The 22651-nt window shown below is 40.4% G+C and overlaps 1 protein-coding gene across 1 annotated transcript in view; it reads left to right on the top strand.

The window, feature by feature from the left end:
- Positions 1 to 22651, top strand: part of Pdzd8 (PDZ domain containing 8) — a 63612-nt gene that overhangs the window by 30392 nt on the left and 10569 nt on the right. The window contains exon 3 of the mRNA XM_055629982.1: positions 8445 to 8547. Within this exon, the coding sequence (XP_055485957.1) occupies positions 8445 to 8547 (103 nt within the window). The remainder of the gene's footprint in view (positions 1 to 8444; positions 8548 to 22651) is intronic.

Below are 22651 nucleotides of genomic sequence, written 5' to 3'. Positions count from 1 at the left end.
CTGAAATTTGCTGGGGCTTTAGTACTTACACACATAAACACACACACACACACACACACGCCAGTAAACAAAGAAACAAATAAATCCCTGAAGCTTCTAGTAATTTACTCATAATCTGTGAAATGAAATATGATCCTCATCTGTGATCAACCATTGCTCTAGTGGGACTATTTTTTTTTTCAACTGTTCATTTGGAAAAAAAATGAAAAAGCTGTGTGTGCATAGTTCTTAAACAATTTTTGCTGATTATTTGAAATAATCTTAGATTTAAAAGCATGCATGAAGGTTCTTACTTTGTTTTTTGTTTTTGAGACGGGGTTTCTCTGTGGAACACAGCCCTGGCTGTCCTGGACTCGCTTTGGTTTTTAGAGCATGAAGGGATTTTTTGGTTTGTTTGTGTGTGTTTGTTTGTTTGTTTTTTCCTGTTTTTCTGTTTTGTTTTATTTTGTTCTCTTATGAGGAGTTTTTTTTAAATCAAACTAATATGTTAAAGATTTGGGGAGTGTATTTCCCAATGAAGTAGGTGATTTTTAGACATAACTACTTTTATGTGTGTGCGTGTTTTACTTGCAGACATATATGCACTGCGTGTGTGCTTGCTGCCTGCCAAAGCCTGAGGAGGGAGCTGGCCCTCGGGGGCCGCAAAGCTCGCCACGTAGATAGTTTAAGAAAATAAATTAGCTCAAAAACAACTTTATAGAGACCAGTTTCTCCACACCAAACAAAAGCTAATGAGTAAGTCTTGTTTTATTTTTATTTTTTAGATTTAGCTTATTTTTTTAACTGACAGAATATGTTCATCTTGTAGCATGCTTTAAAATATGCATATATTATAAAATTACTAAATCAAGGTAGTCATCATTTTTCTAAGATTCACATATTTTCTGATAAATTACACATGTTGAAGAGAAAATTATTCTGGCTCTCAGTTCTAAGAGGGGTTTATCATGTGGTTGTGTGCAAGACTCAGGTGTGGGATGGATGCATGGTCAGTGAAGTCAGGGCTGGAAAGTTTTGCTGAGAGGATGCTGTGCTCCCAAGCTCAGCACCGTCTGCGCTCACTGGAGGTGGATGATGCTGATTCAGGTCAGATCTTCACTGAGTCACTTCTGTTCTGTTCTAAGGCCTGTATTTTATCACAGCTTTTAGGGTGTTGTTTTATTGAGTTCTAAAAATACATCTTTAAAAGTTTTTTTTTTTTTCAATATGAAGTATAATACACATACAGAAATCCACAGGCATCGACATTCTGTTCCCAAGTCACCTCCCTTTCCCCTATTTCCTTGTAATTGTAGTCTCATGACCTCTAGTTTTCCTCAACAGTTAGAATTTCTTACTGTCTCTATTACTTACCTTTCCTGCTCCTGTGGTGTAGAATGACGGAAGTAACGTAGGGAAGGAAGGGCTTACTGTGGCTCTCGGTTTGAGGGTGCAGTCCATCATGATGCGTTAGGGTATATGTGGCAGGAGTGTGAAGTTGCTAGTCATATCATGCACGGGGGGGATGCAGAGGTGAGCGGACTCTAAAGTCCCTTCTCCTGACCTATATTTAGGACGAGCGTTCCCATACCAGCTAACTAACCTAGGCACTTCCACGTAGATATGGCCAGAGGTTTGTTTCTATGGTGAGTCTAAATCCTGCCCAATCTAACAGTCAAGATTAACAATCACAGATCCACTTCTTGTCAACATGACGTTCAAGCGCAACATTTTAGGCTATAGTCTTGCACCTCTGATCTCTGTAGGCTCCTGGTCATCTCAGTGCAAAATGTGTTCAGTCCAATTTCCAAAGTCACTAGCCTCTAACACTCCAACATTGTTTAGATGTTCAAAGTCTCTTCTGAGTGATTGCCATGCAACCCAATGACCTGAGTTTTAATCCTCAGCATCCGCTTCAAAGCTGGGCATGGCTGCATAAACCCGTCACCCCAGCATTGCAGGGTGCAGACAAGCAGGTCCTGGGTGCTTGGTGGCTACTCAGTGCAGCTGAAACTGAGCTTCAGGTCCATTGAGAGATTCTGTTTCAAAAAGAAGATGGAGAGCAGCAGAAGATAACACCCGAACCATCCTCCGGCATGCTTCCCAGGTGTTCCCAAGTGTAAGCACCCACCTGCTTACATGTGTGTAGCACATATAAGAAGGGGGGGGGGAATGTGAAAAGCCCACACAGCTTCTCTAAGTCCCAGGTGCTAACTGTACGTTGGCTATGTCTTGTGTCAGCTGGATCATCCCTTACTCTGTGTGGGCTCCAAAGGGCCTGGGTGGCGTCGTCCCTCATGGTCTGCTGCCCATGGCACATATGGTTTCTCTCTTGGGCCAGCTTTACTCCTTGCCTGTACCTCTTCTCAGCTAGAGCGTTCATTACAGCTGAGGCTTTTCCTTCACAGCTTTCGGCAGTTTCCTCTTTGCATATACTCTTAACTGCCACACATTGCCTGGCCTCAGCAGCTCACTGGAGCCATGGTGAAAATTGTATAACCTTAATCGTGCAGCTTTCATTCCTGAAAATCAATACCATGTGGCTGATGCTGCCAGTGCATTGAGCTGGGTGAAGCTTGGCCCCTCAGGCCACAGTTTCTACTGCCTCTGTGTCTGACCTGGGAAAACCGCTCCTTAGAAGAAAGTCCTTCAGCTATATATCCCTTTAAGCTCTGCTCACATTAACTTAGTTTTTACAAGGCAGGCGCCAGGACAGGGCAGTGCCTCTCTCCTATGTGCTCGTAATAGCTTGTCACCGCTGGTTTTGAACCTGCCTCGTCTATAACTTTAAATTTGCTCACAGTTTTCTTTTATAACTTTCTACTCTACTTTTTGCTCCTTTTCGCTGTAGACATGGATGAGTGCAAAACATAATAATAACCATGACACAGCCTGAATGATATCCTGTCTTGACCTCTCCTCTGCCAAACAAAACAGTCCATTACTTTTTAATTCCGCCTCACTCAAGCTCTCAGGATATTGGCAGAATGCAGCCACAGTCTTTGCCAGAATGTAACGAACATGGCCTGTAGCCCTGTCCCTGATAAAATTTCTTGTTTCCCTTGTGAGATTTTATGATCTGGGCCTCTACTGTCTTCATTTTCCTGAGAATTCTGCACTTCAGATTCCTATCAGAATGGCCCGTTTAACTCAGCTGATTGCATCCTAAGGCTTTTCTCACCTGTGTTTAAACTCCTCCACATTCCCTCTTTAAAGCAATCCCAAAGGCCTGCAAACCATATACTCACAGCAACACACCCACTTTTGGTACCGGTTTTCTGTATTAGTTTTCTTGTTGTAATACAGTGCCTGATAAAAGCGACTTAACTGACAGCTCGAAGCTGCAGGGCCTCGTGGTACAGCATCGGTATGTAAATGCAATGCATATAGATGTTAAGAAGCTGCAGACCACAGGTTCCCTGATAGTTCACTTCTAGTCTAGCGTCAAGAAAGTGTTCCTTTCCTTGGCTCTTCCCTATTTTATATTTCATGACATTTGTTTAGTCAGGTAATAGATCTCAAATAGTTATAGGCTTGCTTTATCATATAAATACAAAAACATACTAGAATCTAGAGTCATTTGCAATTCTCCTGGCATTATCCAAGCTTGAGGGTGTCTTGAAAGTACTGTGTTCATCAGTTCTGTCTGCTGGCTTTGCACTGTCTTCTTTCACTTAATATTATTAAAACTTCAGATTTCTTCTGTTTACCCTATACCACCATTTTTCTATAGCTGTAGACCCTAACTAGGGTCACGTTGGATAGTGTTCACAGACTAGAAAAACAAAGACTAGCAATTTTTTTAAGCTTAATTATGTCAAAGCAGGCTTCTGTCTGCTTGTTGGTTTCCATTGTCTGCAAGCATATTTTTCACATTATTTTTACCCAGTTCTTATCCATTGCAGTGTTATGAGACCTTCACAGCTCTCAAATAAAGTGCCCATTGGCTTGCTGTAGCTATTGCTGTGTTTGCTTTGTTTCCTGTTTGTATTATGTGCTTTTATGGGGGAGATTTAGAGAATCAAGCCATGCCACCACTCTTGACAAACTCCTAGAACTAGTAGTTGCCTTATTTTGCTTTTAAAGTGTTTAATTATATGAGTAAAGTCTTTTAAAATTATATTGCCTGGTTTTTGTTTTATACATTCGGAGAAGCAGTTTCCAGGTGAAAGGTTAATAGAAAGGAAATGTGCTTTTTTTTTTTTTTTCATTTATTTGCAAGTGTTTTTTAATAGTAAAGTTTATAAAATAAATAAACGAGCACATAAATATAAGCCCATTTTATCTTCAAAAATATGTAAAAGAAAAAACCAAACTATTTTTTAGATAGCATTATGTACATATTTATGGTAAAATGTTTAGTTACTTGTAGAAGCCTATTCTTATAGAATTTCAACATTCACTTACAAGAGGAACTGGTTTATGTGTTAAAATTCTATTTTGCATTCGTTTGTGAATACCCAAGACTATAGACTAGGAAAAATAGCACCGTTTATGGTTTGTTTGTTTGTTTGTTTGTTTCATTTTTAAGAATGCTGTTAAATCCTTATGGTAATATCTTTTAATATTTTAATGATTTTCATGTGGCATTTATTTTGTTCTGTACTTTTAATATAGTCTTATATCTATATCAGATAAATGTCATTTTATGTTTTACTGAAGTTTATCTTACCTCAGTATATTATAATGGAGCTCATCTTTTCAATACTTGATACATCTTATGATCCTTTCTCAGAAAAGTGATTATTTATTGTTATAATTAGCCATTATTTGTTTTCTTTAAAACAACTTTATTGAGATATAACCCAGATAGCGTGTAACTAACCATTCACCTCTCGCTGTGTTTTCTTTAAAACAACTTTATTGAGATATAACCCAGATAGCGTGTAACTAATCATTCACCTCTGGCTGTGTTTTACATCACCATTATAACTTTCTTAGTACACTGTTGCAATCTCATGGTCTTATGCAGTCAGTCTTCATTGCCTCTAGTTTGACCCTTTCCTAATTCTAAGTAACTACTTGTCAGAAAACAGAAGAATGTCAAGTTTAGTTACAGATCCAGTTAGCATGTGTTCACAGTTCACGAACTGTAATTGTATAAACGCATGAGCTTGCCCACTGGACAGTAGCTGAGCAGTGGGGTTTATAAAACTGGAACAAAATGACAGCATTGAAAAAAGCTGTTCAGTTAACACCATGTTACTTTTTTTAAAGTTTTTTAAAAATATATGTTTGTGAGGAGGAAAGGAAGGAAAGAAGAGGGAGAGAAGAGAAAAGAAAAAGAGAGAATGAGTACCCCCATAGAGGCCCAAAGAGGGTGTTAGATTCCCTGGAGCTGTCGTTACCAGATGTGGGTGCTGGAAAATGAACTTGGATCCTCTGAAGGGGCAGCAAGTGCTCTTTAACACTCCCTCCCCCCAAATTCTCCAGCTCCAGGTCACTCTTTTATAAGGTTAAAGCAGGAGTTTGCTGATTATGCTCACAGAGGTAGGCTGAAATCTGTTTTCAAGAAAAATTGGTCTGTTTGGGCATTCCTTTGCTTTCTTAAAGTTTCAATTTGATTATGTGATGTTGTGTAAAGCGTGTGGGGCGGGTTAGGCCAGTCATTGGGTGTCTTCCTCTATTACTCCATTTGACTCACTGAGGGGCAGCGAGCCCCTAGGTTCCACCCTCTCCCCTTGTCTCACCCAGCACTAGTAATATAGGTACCCAACACGACCCCTGACTTTTTCTGTGAGTGATGGGAATCCAAACGCAAGTTCTCATGCTTGTGTAGCAAGCAGCTTACTCATAGAGCCTTCTGTCTGGTCTGACATTTAACAGGAGTGACTCCATTTTAGTTTAGTAGTACTAATGTTTAATGTTTACTTTAATGTACCTCTGGAGTCCATTAAAGGAACTCAGTTCAGAGCAATGTTCTCCTATAACAATTCTGCTGCTTCTCTAAAAATTTAGCATGAGTGGAGTTGTGTGTTCATTTGTGACTGGCTTTCTTGATTTAGCATCTTTTCATATTTCATCCATATTGGAAAGTGCTCTAGTAAGTGCTTCATCTTGTTGTCAAAATAATATTCCTTTGGAATAGAATTGCCAAGACATGTCTTAACTTTCTAAGCAACAGAGAAGCTATTCTCCAAAGTGACTGTGCCATTTTACAACTTACTAGTAATGTGTGAAGATCCCAGTTTCTCCATAATGCCACCAGTGTCTCTTGCTGCCTTAAAGGGATCTTTTTTGAAGATTATAGCTAGTCTAGAGGACTTGAAGTACTTTGGGTTTGTAGTATTCTTGCGGTTGACAACAAGGGCAGCCATGTGGATGCAGTGCCCATGGAGGTCAGGGAGCTCTTGAGTCCTTGAACTTGAAGCTACAAATAGGTGTGAGCCTGGGTAGGTGTTGGGAACCATACGCAGATCTCCTGCAAGGCCAGCAAATGCTCTTAATTTCTGATCAGTCTCTCTAACTTTTGTCTACTTTTAAATTGTGTAATTTATATTTTATTGTTACATTTTAACTTTTTGTATCTCCTAAATACTTGGCAGTTATCAAATACATTTGAAAATATTTTCTTCCATTCTGGGAATTTTCTCATGTGACATACCCTTTGAAATATAAAAATAATTCATTCTCTTGAGGTTTTGGGTTTGTTTTTTTTTGTTTTTTTAATCTCTGAGCTGGGACGTGTCCCAGGACCTTGTACCAGTTAGGCAAATCTAAGTTTTCTTTTGGTGCTTTCACTTTGTGTCATAGTAGAGCAAAGCTTAGTCTAGGATAAGATTTGTTTATTTTTTCTTCTGAGTTTTGTGGGATTTTTTTTTTTATATCTCACATTTAATAATGTGACTGTTTTGAGTTAATTTTTTATATGTTGTGTATTTTAGAAACAATTTTAAATCACTATGAAAAACGTAAAACAGCTTATGATTTTAGGAAGAATTTCTAAGAGCTCTGCTTCTGGTTCTTACCTCCTGATGGTTTGCAGACCTGCCTGGAGTCTGGGGCTCCCTGCTTGCTGGGAAAGCCTGAGGCAGTTCACTCTCTGAGCAGGTGGTGGCAGTGGAGCTTTAGCAAATGAGAATTCTTGCTATTCTAAAAACAGCATTTTTAAAGTTAAGAATTAACCTGTTTGGCTTGGCTTCTTTTTGGTGATAGTTTATTAGGCACTAAGTTTAAAGCCCTTTTAAAGATTTTTAAGTGTTTAAATCTAGGGACTTTCTCCCCTCCACTCATAAATTATTCAGGATTCTCAGTATATGATCTCAGATTGTAAGATAAGGATATGATCTGGGGATCAGATGTCTCCAAACATAATTTTCTCAAACTTTCATGTTGCATGCTTCTGTTTTTCTTTCATAATTTCATTGCTCCTTGCGGTTTTTATGTAGTGATAAAGCAATAGAGTAACAGCTGATATGCTGTTAAATATTAAAGCTATTCATCAGATTACTCTAGAGACAAACTGGCAGGTTACGGTCTGTTATGAAGGCAGGAAATATAGAAGTTGGACACATGGATACTACCCTTTTTTTTCTCCAATGATGAAAAGTTTTATGTCATCTCAGAATTAGACCTGGTATCCTTTACAGAGCTGAACATACAGCGTGGATTAAGTGTTCTGTTTTGTCATGCTGTGATGGTTGTTTTCAGCAGGAAAGAGTCTGGAGATGCCGCCCAGTGGTGAGAATATTGGCTCTTCTTTCTAGAGGGCCCTTCTGCGTCCCAGCACCTACAGCTGTCTGTGTCTCTCCTGCCAGGGTGTCTGTTAACCTCTTGGCGCCAGGCATGCGCGAGGTGTGCAGACAGGCAGAATATTCATACATCTTTTTTCTTTTTTTTTAAGGAAGAAATCATAAACATTGAACATTTACTCTTTAGCACTATGCTAATAAGTACTTTAGTTTTTGTCTTCTAATTTTAAAAATAGTTCTTCCTGAAAAGTAAGTAATGCTGTTTTTTTTTTTTTGTTGTTGTTGTTCTACAGTTTTCAGAGATGGAAACAGATTCAGACAGTCAATAATCTAACTAGACTCACATTAAGTGGTCAGCTCAGTGTGTGTGCTCATGGTCTGTTGCAGTATCCGTCTGCATATTACATTTTACAGAAACAATACACCTGTTTGCAGCACTCTGCAAATTGTTTTTTGTTTTAAATTCAACAGTAGTTTTGAAAATCTCTGTCTTGATTACTACAGCATAGAGATACTTGGCCAATGTTTTCCCTCATGAGTATATGTTTCTGTTTATTTAACTCAGCTGCTGAAAACCAGCTGCCTAGGAAACCTTTAACTTGAGCCTTACTTGGCTTTTCCACTAGAGGGCGTAACAAATGCTTTTTTTTGTTATTGTCATTAAAATAGTAATAAAGTAATGTATAACTCCTCCTTATAATTATCAGAAAGGAAATACTTATTGCATATAATTGGTATAGTACCCTGCCTGTTCTGTCTTTTTTTTTTTTACAGGTTACTCATTTTTGGATCCTATGACAGAGAAGCAAATGTTCATTGCACACTTGAGCTGAGCAGCGGTGTTTGGGAAGAAAAGCAAAGGAGTTCCATTAAGACGGTAAAATCTGTGGTTTTACGTTATCTGAGATTGAGTGGATGAGTATGCCTTTGCAGGTATTTCTGTATTCCTAGATTTCTGCTGGCCGTTAGCCAGCGCTTGTTGTTCTTCAGCTAACAGAACAGCACAGTAATAAATAGATCACCCGGAACTGCTCATGGCAGACTGCAGAAGAAGCAGTCTCTTCACAGTGTCAGCAGTTTCACTCATGGAATCGGCTCATGCTTTGTGTATGTGCGCAGGTGTACATGTGTGAGCCCATGTGGAAAAGGCAGAACTCTCTGCAGTTCCTTAGTTGCCATCAACCTTTGGTTTTTTTCACACAAGCTCTCTCACTAGCCTGGAGCTCCCCAAGTCAGTCAGATCGGCCGGCCAACAGGCTCAGAAATCCACCTGTCTTTTCTCCTCCCTAGTGCTACCATGTTTGACATTTCAAGGGGCGGGGTTCTGGGAAGTCTAACTTAGACTCCTCACGCTGAAAAGGCAGACCCTCTTCTGCCGGAGCTCTCGGCCAGCGCCAGGAGTTAGTCTTCTGAAGGCTCCAGAAGCGGCATTTCTGTGCTCAGGAGTGCTCGTCACCTCTTATGCAGAGATCCTTATATTTAAAAGTGGTGGCATAGCATTCTCTGGGAAGAAATAAAATACTTTAACTTGTGGGAAATAGAAATGAAATTAAACTGGCAAAGGAGGATGGGACGACTCACAGAGCTTGGTTATGAGAAAGTCACAAGAGTTGTTGGAGATTGTAAATTTGGTAGAATAGAGGATTAAAAGTTGAGGGAGGAGGGCAGGACTGGGATGGGACAAGGGTGGGAGCTACAGCTGGGATACAAAGTGAATAAACTATAATAAATTATATTAAAAAATAGTTCAAACAGAAAAGAAAAAAGTGTGTGAGTGTGTGTGTGAGTGTGCTATCTTTCTCTGTGACCTTACGTTTTGAGCAGGGATCTTATTGAACCTGGAGGTTGTGTTTTGCCTATGCTAGCAGGCCAAGAGAGAACTGACGCTGCCCCATCCTGCCCTCTTTCCCCCCCAAGCCCTGGGGTTAGAGATTAGCACTGCCATGCCCACCACTTCTGTAAGTTACTTTTGGTCTCATTATGTTGCCCTGGCTGGCCTAAAACTTGCTATATAGACCAGGCTGGCTTGAACTCACAGAGAGCTGCCTGCCTCTGGCCCACAAGTGCTGGGATTACTGGTGTGAGCTGCCCCCATCCCAGCTTGCTAAGCACAGCATTTATGTGGATGCTGGGAACCGACACTCAAGTTCTTACCCGTACACTGCAAGCACTTTATCCAATTGGCCACCTCTCCAGCTCAAGGTGGGGAGGTGGATATAGTGCTCTCTCTTCCCCTCCTCCCTCTCTCCCTCTCTCTCTCTCTCTCTCTGTGTGTGTGTGTCTTTGTGTCTGTGTCTTTCTCTCCCTCTTTCTTTCTTCCTGGTCATTATTTCTGTCCCAATCTCAAGTTTACGTTTTCAATCAATTTGAAGTAGCTTCTCCAAGGAATGAAATAACTAGTTTTCGAGTTTGTGCTAAAATACATGACTTTATAAGAAAGATTATTGTTTTGTCTGATTAGATTTTGGTTTCACTTTGAGCTGTTCATAACATGCTATTGCTGCTGGCATTTTCAGTTTCTTTTATTTTGTTTTCAAAGATATGAGGTTTGACATCTTTAATATTATAGCAAAGGTTAGTAAAAATTTTAATTTTGAGTCATTGTTTTAGATCCTAGCACATGTCACAGGTGGTTTTCAAGAAAGGATTTTAGGTTATGAACCAGGTATGAAGATGTCAGCAAGCAGCAAACTGAAATTTGTGTATTTAATAATTTTAAGAAGACAAATTACTTCCCGAGGCTATGTAAAACATTAGGGAATAAAATATGATACTTTGGGATATATTGGAAATTTGAGTACTAACTCTCACACCATTAAAGACAGACAGCTAAATCATTTGATGGTCTTAGAAAACAACCTGTATATAAATACAATCTTAACGTTTAGGTCCATTTTTAATGTTAAAATTTATTTAGTGACTTTAGTCATGAATTTCAGTAAATATGAAAAATGAAAGGAAGTTGCTGGCTTCTGTGCCCCTGCACCTGGGATTCAACCCAGGGTGTCACATATGCTAGGCAGATACTTCATGACTGAGCTTATCTCCTGCCCTTTTAAAGTTTTTATTTTGTGATAAGCTTTTCCTAAGGCTGGACATAAGCTTGTTGTCCTCTTGCTTTAGCCTTCCAAGAAGCTGCTTTACAAATCTGTTCCACTTGTCTCTCTCTTCCTTGCACAGTTTAATGTGCCTTGGAGTTTTTAAACCTTTACAGTACTGTAACCAAGGATCCCAGCTGTCTCTTCGCCCTGAGTACGAAGTGTTGTTTTTATGACTGTGAAGTGTCGTGGTGCACTCGCTTATCAGTTTCACAAGAAAAGTGATGAGGTCCAAGGCGGGCGGACCATTGATGGGCATCAGCCAAAGTGGTGGTGTGGTTGTGGTGTGTCGGGGAGGTGAGCATGAGGGCAGCCTAGTTCAGGCATGTATGTGCCACAGGCACAGGACAACCTTGGGGTGCTTTGGTTCCCCTGCCCCCCTTTCTCAGCACTGGTGCGTGTGGTGAAGCTAACTGCCATGAGCTTCTGGGGTCTTCTGTCCCTGTCTCCCTGATGGGTTGCAGGCGTTGTCACACCTGCCTTTAGGGGGTTCTGGGCAAACTCAAGTTTGCTGCTTCTGCAGCAAGTGCTTCTCCTGCATCTCCTCCCTAAATGCTTTTCTCGATGCTGTTTCCGGGGATTTTTACCTAAGAGCTCATTGGCAGAACTGAATCATGATAGTATGGAAACCTGTGTGTGTGCATGCGTGCGTGCATGCTTATGGAGGCTAGAGGCCAAACTCCAGTATTATTCTGGGACTGTCCACCATTTTTTTTTCCAAGTGGGATCTCTCACTGGCCTGGAACTCACTGAGTTGGCCAATGAACATTGAGATCCAGGGATCTAGTTGCCTTTGCCCCTCAGCACTGGGATTACAATTATGTGCCACCATGCCCAGGTGTGATGGGTTTTTTGTTGTTGTTTTGCTGCTTTTTTTTTTTTTTTTTTAATGTAGGCAATGGGGTCAAATTCATATCATCCATGCTTTCACAGTAATCACTTTATGAACTGGAGAATGGAATTGTGAATGTGTTTTAGATGGTTAGTTCACAAGAAAACAAACCTGTTGGATTAATTTTTTAAAGTTAATAGAAATGGAGGGATGGGGGAGGCATTCTGGAAGTGAACTTGTGCTCATGGTCTGGAAAAGGCATGTATGAAAGCCCTGGGCTAGTAGCCTCGAGCTCCTTGTAGCTTATTCCCCAACACCTGTCTTCTTCAGCATTTGTAGGCCTGGGCTGTTTGCATGCCTTCTTTAGTGCAGGTGGCCCCCATGGGGCAAAGTTTCCTGTTCTCTTCCACCTGCTGCTTTTTATGCTAATCTTGATGTTGCTTTCGGCAGTTCTTACCCTTGCAACAACTCTTCCCTCATGAAATAACCATGTAAAGATAGATGGATGGGGAAAAATTAGTGTTAGCAACTGAGAAGATAATGAGGTGAGTGACGAATCCAGGTATTACTGGGTAGTATTCGGAGCTGCCAAGAGAAATTTCATGCCACTGCTGACTCATGCTAATAGAAAGCTTGAGAAGTCTTTGTTATCACTGCAAGCTACACATATGCTGACACACAAATATTAACATGCTTCTTATGCTGTCTGTTTTGCAATTCAACAAGTGACTGTTTTGGAAGGAAAGAAGAGGCTAGTGACCTTTAAGATCTCATTGACAAAAATTATCATGCCCCATTGCCTGATTAAGTCCCCAAGTGATTTCTTATTGTTCCAAAGATAAGGACCAACTCCTTGATACAGCCAAGAAAGGGACCTGCTGAGCTTGGTGCCTATCTTTTTTCTTGCCCTTTTGTCTTCCCTCCCATTCCAGCTTTAGTCATGCTAGCGTTCAATCTTTCTTATTGGCCTTATTCTGTAAATTGTGCGCCCTTCCTAAAGTGTCCTAACGTTCTTCCTGGAAAACTGTGGCCTGTGCTGACGCAGCGTGTCTCTCCACATATGCCTCTATTCTCCTGAGTTCTGCTGTGCTAGGCCTTAGCTTGCCTGCCCTTGTTCAGATACATTCCTGGACATGTTCCCTGTTCCATTCCTGGAGAGAGCTGACCTCAGTCAGCTCTTATTTCATGTTCTCAGTGTAGTTGACGGATGTGAAACACTTGAGAAATGAGAGTGGGCTGGAGAAAACAGGGTATTTATTCTTCCTCTGTCCTTGAACCTGTCTGGCTGCTGATTTGTCCTTCTTGGTTCATGCTTCTCCCAGGACAAACCACCGCTCCAGTTTCCACTCGATCCTCAGCTCCAGTACCACTTACCTCTCTCCTTCAGTCTAAGGTTGATAGTGACCTCTTACTTTGGCTGAGTTTTATCCTATTGTCCTGTTTGGAACTCAGTTCTTGCATCTCCAGCTAGTCACTCATGTTTGTAGACTGCTTCTGCTTTTCAGGTTTTTAGGAATTTTCGCTTTCCATATCAGGGTCATTTGTTTCCCACTGTCACCGCTTCTGGGAAACCTTCTAACTAACACAAACCTGTTTGTTAACCACTGACCACTACTGGATATAGAATCTGAGTCTGTGCTACCTCCAGCAGCATCTTCTGTTACAGTCCGGTGCCTTCATTGATTATGTGGTGCATAGCTAGTAAACATTCTGAGAAGACTAAGCCAAACCATCAAGTACCCTTACCAATTTCTCTTCAGACCACCAGGGTGTCAGCATGACATTTTAGTCATGCTTTGATCTCCTTTCTCCTTCCCTGAATATTTCCCATCTCTTTTAAGCAAAGAAAAATATTTAGAATGAAGATGTCTACCAAATGAGATTTACTAATCAATACCGCTTTTGTGAAGAGCTGTTTTTTTCAGTGTGAGAATCTTCCTTTACAAATGTACCTAGTGATGTCAGTATTTTCTTTCTGGCAGTACTAAAAACAACAAAAGAATGCCTTATAGGTGTAGTTGAGCGTAGCTGAAATAAATGACTTGGTATGAATTAAAATTGAACTATCTTCACTTCCTCTTTAGTTTTAGAGAATTTTAGAAGCCTTGTTGGGTAATAATGAATAAAAATCTACATTTCCAGATGTATCTACATAGTATTGACAATCCCCACAAAGGATTTGAAAGGGTTTTCTGAAAAACTGTAATTTTAGTGAGAACATTTGAGCTGAGACAGACAGACATTTAAATACATTATAGGCCAAATGCCTAGGGCTTGGCATTTTGGTGTGTTTACTTAAAACCACATGCCTGGCGGGTTGAATTTTGGTGTGCCTATTTAACCATTTGCCATTTACAGTCTTAATCTTATCAAAAGAAAGAGAAAGATTAAAGCAAATAAACCTTTTTTGAAAATGTCAGTCTTTTATGAAAACTTAGGTTTAGTTCAGCTTGATAACATTTGAGAATACAGTAGGGACTTGATGAAATTTTAACCATATGTAACATTTTATAGTATGTAACACTTTATAACTGGCTTCTTAAATAAGGCAAATGCCTTTTACCTCTAATAGTAAATTCTATAAAACATTTCCACTCTTAAAAAAAAAAAATCTTAAAAATCATCTTAGTTAAAGCGCAGGCCAATCAGTTCATGTCAGAGACAGTCCCTGTGCCTATTACAATGGAACCCACTTGGATACTGAACTGCCAGGGGCTACATCTGTGCAGGGGTCTTAGGTTATCTCCATCGTAGTCCTTGGTTGGAGTATGAGTCTCAGGAAAGACCCCCGAGCTCAGATTTTTTGGTTCTATTGCTCTCCTTGTGGAGTTCCTGTCCTCTCCACTTTAATTACCTCCCCCTGAGGGGGAAGCAGCATTACCAGGCCATAGAAGAAGACAACGCAGCCACTCCTGAGGAGACCTAATTGACTAGGATCAGAAGGAAGGAAAAGAAGACCTCCCCTATCAGTGGACTTGGGGAGGGGCATGCATGCAGTGGAGGAAGGGAAGGATTGGGACGGGAGAAGGGAGGGAACCACAGGGGGGATACAGAGTGAATAAAGTGTAATTAATAAAGAAAAAAAATAAAAATTAAAAAAATCATCTTAGTTAAAAATAAGGGATGAGATTATTTGTCTCAGCTTTTTACACTCCCTTGTGATTGTGAAATTCTGGGAAGGAGTAAGAACTTAAAATATTGTTTACTTCAAATCAAATTAGTCTAATCTACCAAGAATGAGGAGCCCAGTACACTAAGACACAGTGTGAGGTGTAAATCATTTTATGATCCTTCTCGTCAAGAGAATTAGGTCAGCATTTCTGTGTGCACCATGTATTGCTGTTCACAGCTCTGAGTGTGTCAGAGCAGAAGCGCTGTGAGCTTCCGGGGAGGGGAAGTCACATTCTGTCCGGAAAACTAGAGACTAGTGCATGAAAGACATGACAAACAAGAAAACCATAGTGTAAATCCCCATAAAGAGAATATCTGAGACCACTGAGTTGTGTACAGTGAGGTGTTCAAGCTCACTGAAAATATGGTAGTGCAGGAAAGTTACTCAGAACAAGAGTAAAAGCCCTACATAACATTTGAGAAGTGTGGCTTGCTACTTTCACACCAGTGTAACTATAGAGGCTTTTAGAGTAAAAGTGTTTGGATCCCAATTTCTTGTTTTTTGTTTGGTTTTGTGTGTGTGTGAGAGAGAGAGAGAGAGAGAGAGAGAGAGAGAGAGAGAGGGATTGAGACAAGACTTTTCTATGTTGCCCTGACTTTCCTGGAACTCTGTAGACCACGCTGGCCTCCAACTCAGGATTAAAGGGTTGCACTACCACAGCCCAGCTCAGAATCTCTCTTTAAGGGAGACTTAGAGTGGGATTTGAGTCTTCTCGAGGCCTTTTGGCACCATGTCGGTATCAAAGTCTAAATCTACCTCATCTGAAAGTACTGTATTATTCTGTCAACCAGACTGATACTGCTTCTCACAGTCTCAGAGAGGTAGGCACTTCTATATCTGTGAATGTTTACCACGACACATGGCATGAGGTAGGCATCTGAGTAGACTCAGGATGTGATCTCACAAGGGAAAACTTGAAGTAGTAGAGAAATGAACATCTAAATTAGGTTGGTGATAATAGAGAAGAAAAATGGAATGAGCATGCCTGTTTAACCATTTGCCATTTGCAGTTTTTGGATGTTTCTGGGAACGGAAGAGTTTTAGGGAGAGGAAGCCAGAAAGAACAGTTTTGAGGAGGTAGAAGAAGGAAAAGCAGATATCCTGGATAACTTAGGTTTGAAGTGATAGTGACTAACAAAGGACAGTTAAGAGAATTTTTTTTGTTTATATTTTCAGTCCTGTTATTTCAGCTTTCAGTGAAATTTTTTATTGAACTGTTTATTTGGATTTTGTATCCTTTTTTTAGGTCTCTTCTTTCAAATAGGACAGGAGAAATGGTGACTTCATAATACAGTGGTGAAAATCAAAAATCATTTTGTATTTGGCAGTGCTAGGGATCAAACCAGTGCTTTGCACATGCTGGGCAAGTGTCCTAACAGTGCTCTACATCCTTAAGTTTATTTTTTAAAGGGCTGTGGAAGGGGCTTAGTAAATGGTTCCGTGAGGAAAGTGCTTGCGACGTAAGCATAAAGAACCAAGTTAGGTCTACAGCAACAGTGTAAAAGCCAAGAATGGTGGTAGGAATGTATAAACTTAGCAACACGGAGTTGGGGAGGGAGTTTGACAGACAGATCTCTGGAGCTCACTGGTCATCCTGTATATGAATAAGTCAGTGAGGTCCAAGTACAGTGAGGGAGAGAGAGATCCTGGCTCAGAAAGTGAGGTGAGGTTGAAGAAGACGCCGACCTTGACCTCTGCCTGCATATACAAAAACATGTACACACAAATATGCAAAAGAGAGCTGTTAAGAGAAAATTAAGGAGGTAATGTCACAAAATATGAGCATTACTTTTAGGTTCTATTTCTTAAGACACTTTACTTCACTGTGAGCCAAGAAAAACTGACTAGCTTAATCCATACTTTCTTAGGAACTAACATCCTTTTCAAGGCAAAGTAGCACCTTTTCGTGAAATCCTCCTTCACCAGATAACTCACTTTCCGAGTCATGCCCAGATGCTGGGTACAGAGCTGTGTCATGATAATCAGGAATGTGTGAAAGGTGCTGCGGGGCTTGTGCAGTAAGCGGTCTCCGCCTCACTGCCCAGGTGAGCTCAGGCGAAGGCTGCAGCCTTACAAGAGGCTGCTGGGGTGGCGGCCCAGTGTTAAGTCTTCACATGCATTAACCATATAGCTTTTATGTATTAGCCTGGTAAGAATAGGCTTCTCCTCATCTTCATTTATATATGAGGAAACTGAGGTACAAAAAGAGAACATAATGCCCAGTTAGCAAGGATCAGAGACATTCCGCAAACCCAGACTGAATGACCCAGACCTGGCATTCTGTTTTGCTATTGATGTGACAATTCTGCTTCAAAAAGAGCAGAACCAATAGGTTATTCTGGATCAAATGTTAATGGCCATGATTAGGAAGCATGGACTCGGGTTGCTCTGAATGATACACTCTCCCATGGAGGTGGTTACCATTTACAGTGGCAGAACACATCAGGTAGACCACAACAACTCAGTGGGAGACTTCTGTAGACTCCAGGTGTTATAGTAGACTTGGCTGTAGCTTTCTTCTGTAGGTTTCAGGTGTTACAGTAGGCTTGGCTGTAGGGTTGGTCGAGGCTAGTGCTCTGCTAAACTTACATGTTCTGAGAATATTAGGCTACATACGCAAATTTAGACAGTTGGCTAAAGGGGGCTTGGAACATGGATGGATTTTGGCTCTGGATCTGCAACATTCCATCTCCATAGTTATGCTCTAGTCAGTCAGGGTCAAGCAAGCAGGCTGTGAGGTGCACAATGTGGATGCAGCTTCTTCAGGGAATATTCTTCCACCTATTACATCATCTCCACAGATGGCATCCAGTGGGCCTGTGTTCACACCCACACCCTTCCATTCACTTTCTTCCATCACTAGAGAAGAGGAGTCAGATCTGCCCAAGTCCCTTGACCCATGTCTTCAAATTCTTCCTGTAATAAGAATTGCCCTTAAGAAGGGCAAGAAAAAGAATTCTTGGGCCATGAGAGAAAATAGTGCTTTGTGTCTGTTTTGGAGATGAGAGAGCAAGGGCTATAAAGATGGCTCAGTGGGTAAGAAAACCTGCTATTTTTTGGGGAGAATCTGAGGTCAGCTCCCAGCACTTGGTGACTGTCTGGTGGCTTAGACTATCCATAACTTCAGTTCCAGATGCCCAGGTGTAAGTACGAGACACCCTATCTGGTATCTGTGGGCATCAGACATATACATGGTACATATACACACATGCAGGCACACTATTCATAAAATAAAACCTAAAGCTGGGTTTGCTAAAAAACTTTTTAAAGATGAGAAAGCCAAGCGATGACTCCAAAATAAGCAGTTTATTATAAGGAGGGTAGCTTATCTGAGAGAATGTCCTTGTTAGGGAACACTTAGGTAGCTAGTGAAAAGCAAAATCATGTCTATGCCTTATTTTCAAGTGATTCGGGGGAAAAATATGTAAGAGAAAAACAAATGTGAAATGCTAGTCAGGAAATATGGCTCTGGATAAGTAGGAATATTTTGTATAACTTTTCTGTTATTCCTGAAGTTATTTCAAGATAAAAAGTTTTGGGTTTTTTTTTTAGAAAAATATATTAAAGATATCTTTCCCCAGGGCTCCCCCACAGACTTTGTAATATCTGAATCACTTTGCAGAAGACTAGTGTTAGACATAAAGGTGAAGGTTGATTTGGTGACTCAGATTAAGCATAGTTTCTCTTTGAGATCAGTATTCCATGCTAACGTTTCCATAACAACTTCAGCCTTTGCCTACGTTTCTTAGCTTATTTCACTAGAATGGTTATATAAAATTTGAATCTGTTTCAAATCAAAGCATTAATTAAGGCTTTAATCAAATTTTAAAAGAAACCTTAAATGTACTGATTATTCAGATGGAATTATTTTAACAGCCTTTTGAACCTAAGAAGAGCATTTTTTTTTTTGTTTTTTTTTTTGTTTTTTATTCCTTAGATCTCTTAGGTCAATTGTATTTATATAATGGAGTTTCTGTTTTCCATGTGTTTCTGTGTCTTTGCTGTCTCTTTGTAACTGAAGGATGCAGTTCTAATTCACTATCCAGGGGCTTTAGATGCTGTTTTCTGATGGCCAAGCTAGTGTTCTGTTTTGAGAGGGCTTATTTGTTCTTCCTCCAACAGAAAGTCTTTCTGAAAAAAGATTCTGCAGGTACCTGATTTATGTTTGACATTTGTACCGTGTTTCATTGAGTCACGACAACAGCCCATGTGCTGAGATAGGAGACTCTTCACTGTGACTTGGGTATGGCTTGTTTTTCTTAAAGGTTAATGTGTCAGAAGCTTTAACCCCAGCTTGGCAACACGGAAGATGACAGAACCTTTAAAAGACAGTGAGGCCTTGGGGAAAGTCCTTGGTCATACAGCTATTCTCAGAAAATTAAAATATCTGTCCTAGGACCCCTGAAACTCCCAGCCAAGCCACTGCGGCTCCTTGGAACACTGCGTGTTCCTTCTCTTACACATGACCCACTGTAGTTAGTAAGACACTTATTACAGGGTCCTTACGAGGGCGGTCTGTGCCAGACCACAGAACTTCTAAAGCATCTAAGCAAACCTCTCTTCACAACTATTCTGCATCAGGAACTTTTTAATAAATATGAACTAATACATTTTCTTTATAAATAAATCCCACAAGCCAGATGTGATCGTGTATACATTTAGTCCCAACACTGGAGTCAGAAGCAGCTAGATCTCTGTGAGTTTGAGGTCAACTGGGTTTACATATTGAGTTTTAGGACAGCCAGAGCTGTAGGGTGAGACCTTGTCTAAAAAAAGAAAGAAAAGAAGGAGAGAAAGAAAGGAAAGGAACAAAGAGCCAAGTAAGTCTTATAGGGTAAAATTACACTCCAAATTTGATAAAACTAATATGTAGAACCAGAATTCAAATTCAGTTGAGTTTAAAAGTATCCAAGCTAACATAATTGTCCTTCAAATTATTTTTCAATATGCCATAACTATTGGGGCTTGGGAGAATAAGCAAATTTCATTGGGTTTTCAGCTATTCGTTGGAAGTGAACAGCTAAAAAGGTAAACCTCATACATCATTCTGGTAAGGAGAATGTTTACTTGTATAGTCCATGTGAAAGAATTTAATTCATAATTCATTGTTTTCCTATACAGATCTATTCATTTAAGCACCATGGCATGTGAGCATGATATGTGGAGAGAGAGCGAGAGTGTGAAGTGGGAAAGAGGGAAAGATTATTGTCATCACTGAGACAAGGACATAAAAATTTACTTCTGCAGTTTTACTTCATAAAATTTATGACTAGGTTAAACTGTAATAGGTCTTTGAACCTTCTATGGGCAATTTAATTCTGGATATCAGGGACTCAGACACGTTTTCATTAGTATATTAAATATTTATTTCCAAGCTCTGAGTTATAATTGAGAGGTCAAGATTTCTGAGACTAGGGCTGACAAGATGACTCTGACTAAAACCTGACAACCCAAGTTTGATCCCAGGATCCAGTGGTACAGAGAGCAGAGTCTCCTTGAGAATCTCTCCTCACACACACACACACACACACACACACACACACACACACACACACAGTGAAGGAGTACAGTAAGGTGCAGTGAGGGTGTGCTTTAACCAGAACTTTTCTACTGCATAAATTTAACTGTTTGCAAGGGAAGTGTTTATATACTTGGCAGGCAAACGGATTTTCCTGAATACCAGTTGTCAGTTCAATTTATTTATGATTACAGAGCTTGATTGCCACCAAGCAATAACTAACTGCTGCTGCCTATCCAAATAGTGAGCAACATGCCTGCTGGAAGATCTATTTTTTCTTTTAATCACCCGCTGCCTTTACAAAGTCACAACCGTAATTGGTGAGCCTACAAACTCATAAAGAGAAACATGCTTTTGTCTGTATTCATTCTCTACACCCCTAGCATACGGTTTTAAGATAAACAGGAAGTGTGTCAGTTAGAAGTGACTTGAATTAAACTTATAGTACTATTACTTTTGTAATGCATTATAATTCTGAGAAATTAATAAAAAGCAACGCTTAGATCCTATCATTAAAAAAAAAATCCAAAACAATGAATCTTCAAGGAGCATTCTGGCGTTGGTCTAGTCGACTTCTAAACTGATACAGGGGAGTGCTGGCCCGTCTCGGATGAGTCAGTTCCCTAGACCATCCGTCAAGGCAAGTCAGGGGAATTGTTATGTGACAAGCTTTTCTGTGTCTCCCACAGCCATATGCAGGACTGGAGTGTGGCAGAGATGATACCTAGGCAGGGAGGATTGGAAAACATTAGTCTCTACAATAGGCATAGAGTGAGCATTTAATATTGTTCTTTTTCTTTCTTTTTATACAGTGTTCTCCCTGCACACCAGAAGAGGGCACCATATAGCATTATAGATGGTTATGAACCACCATGTGGTTGCTAGGAGTTGAACTCAGGACCTTTGGAAGGACAGCCAGTGCTCTTACCTCTGAGCCATCTTTCCAGCCCCTATTTTTTTTTTCTTAAAAAAACAAACAAACAAAACCTACAAAGTAATATTTCAGAAACATGCTTAAATAGACTTTGTATATTTTATTTTTTTTGAAAGATGTGTACTATAGGATCATGTATTAGATAAACAGAGTTATAGAATTCTTTGAGAGGTCCGTTAAGTACTGCAGCTCTTCTCTGGTCAAACCAGCTCTTGTAATCAGGATTGCAGTTTCAGATAATGTCAGCTATCATCTGGACAGTTCTAATTGCCCATTGTGCCTCTGTCGCCGTCTCTTTAGTGCTGTCACTGTAACCCTAAATGACAGCCTTGTCCATTCCAGTTTCTGATGCAGCCATGTGCCCTGCCCTCATGGGATGCCTTGTTAGAGCCTTCTCTCAGAGGCCGTCCTTCCTCCCGAGTGTCTACCCCAGGTTATCTGTACATGCCTGCTGCCGCACCATGCTTCCCTCCTGGGAGTGCAGCATAGTCAGTTTCTAAAGCATGTCTGTATTGGTCCTCGTGCTGTCAGCTATCTCAGACCCAAGATTGTATATGTCTTCTGTCATCACAGAATTAATCTTTGACCTGAAGCATTTGACCTGAAATTTCCAGACAAATTCTGTGAATGTAGCATACTATTCTGAAGGCAGAAGTATTGTGGCCTCATTTATTACCTCTCCTGCTTCATCTGTCCTGATGCTTGCTTGGGACACTGAAGAAACTAGGTCTTCATAGTTTTCCAAGAGAAAAGCAAAAGGCAAACTTCCACAGTCCAAAGGGATTTTGAGCAAGACTTCCAACAGTGTTAACTGCCTTGCTGCCTTGTTTGTGGTTCTCTCTTCCCTTCCTGTCTGTCCTGGACTCACTGGTTAGGTTAGGCTAGTCTCACCTAAAAGCCCAGTAGTCCTTTCTCTGCCTCTCCAGGGCTGGGATCACATGCCCAGCACCATGCCCAGCTTCCTTCCTTCCTTCCTTTCTTTCTTTCTTTCTTTCTTTCTTTCTTTCTTTCTTTCTTTCTTTCTTTCTTTCTTTCTTTCCTTCCTTCCTTCCTTCCTTCCTTCCTTCCTTCCTTCCTTCCTTCTTTCTTTCTTTCTTTCTTTTCTTTCTTTTCTTTCTTTCTTCTGAACTCAGGTTGTTGTATTTATAAAGTGAGCAGTGGGCTGGAGAGATGGCTCAGCGATTAGGACTGTTTGCTCTTCCAGAGGACCTGAGTTCAATTCCCAGCAACTATATGGTGACTCACAACCATCTATAATATGATCTGAGGCCCTTTTCTGGCGTACAGGTGTACATGCAGTCAGAGCACTCATAAGCATAAAAAATAATCTTTAAGAAAACAAAATGAGCGCTATGATTGAGCTCTGTCGCAGACTCTGTGTGTGTGTGTGTGTGTGTGTGTGTGTGTGTGTGTGTGTGTGTGTGTGT

The sequence above is a fragment of the Psammomys obesus genome, unplaced genomic scaffold (assembly GCF_907164565.1).
Source record: "Psammomys obesus unplaced genomic scaffold, mPsaObe1.curated_primary_1811, whole genome shotgun sequence".
NCBI classification, from domain to species: Eukaryota; Metazoa; Chordata; class Mammalia; order Rodentia; family Muridae; genus Psammomys; species Psammomys obesus.
Note: the sequence above shows the minus strand (reverse complement) of the source record. Positions and strands in the feature narration are given on the sequence as shown.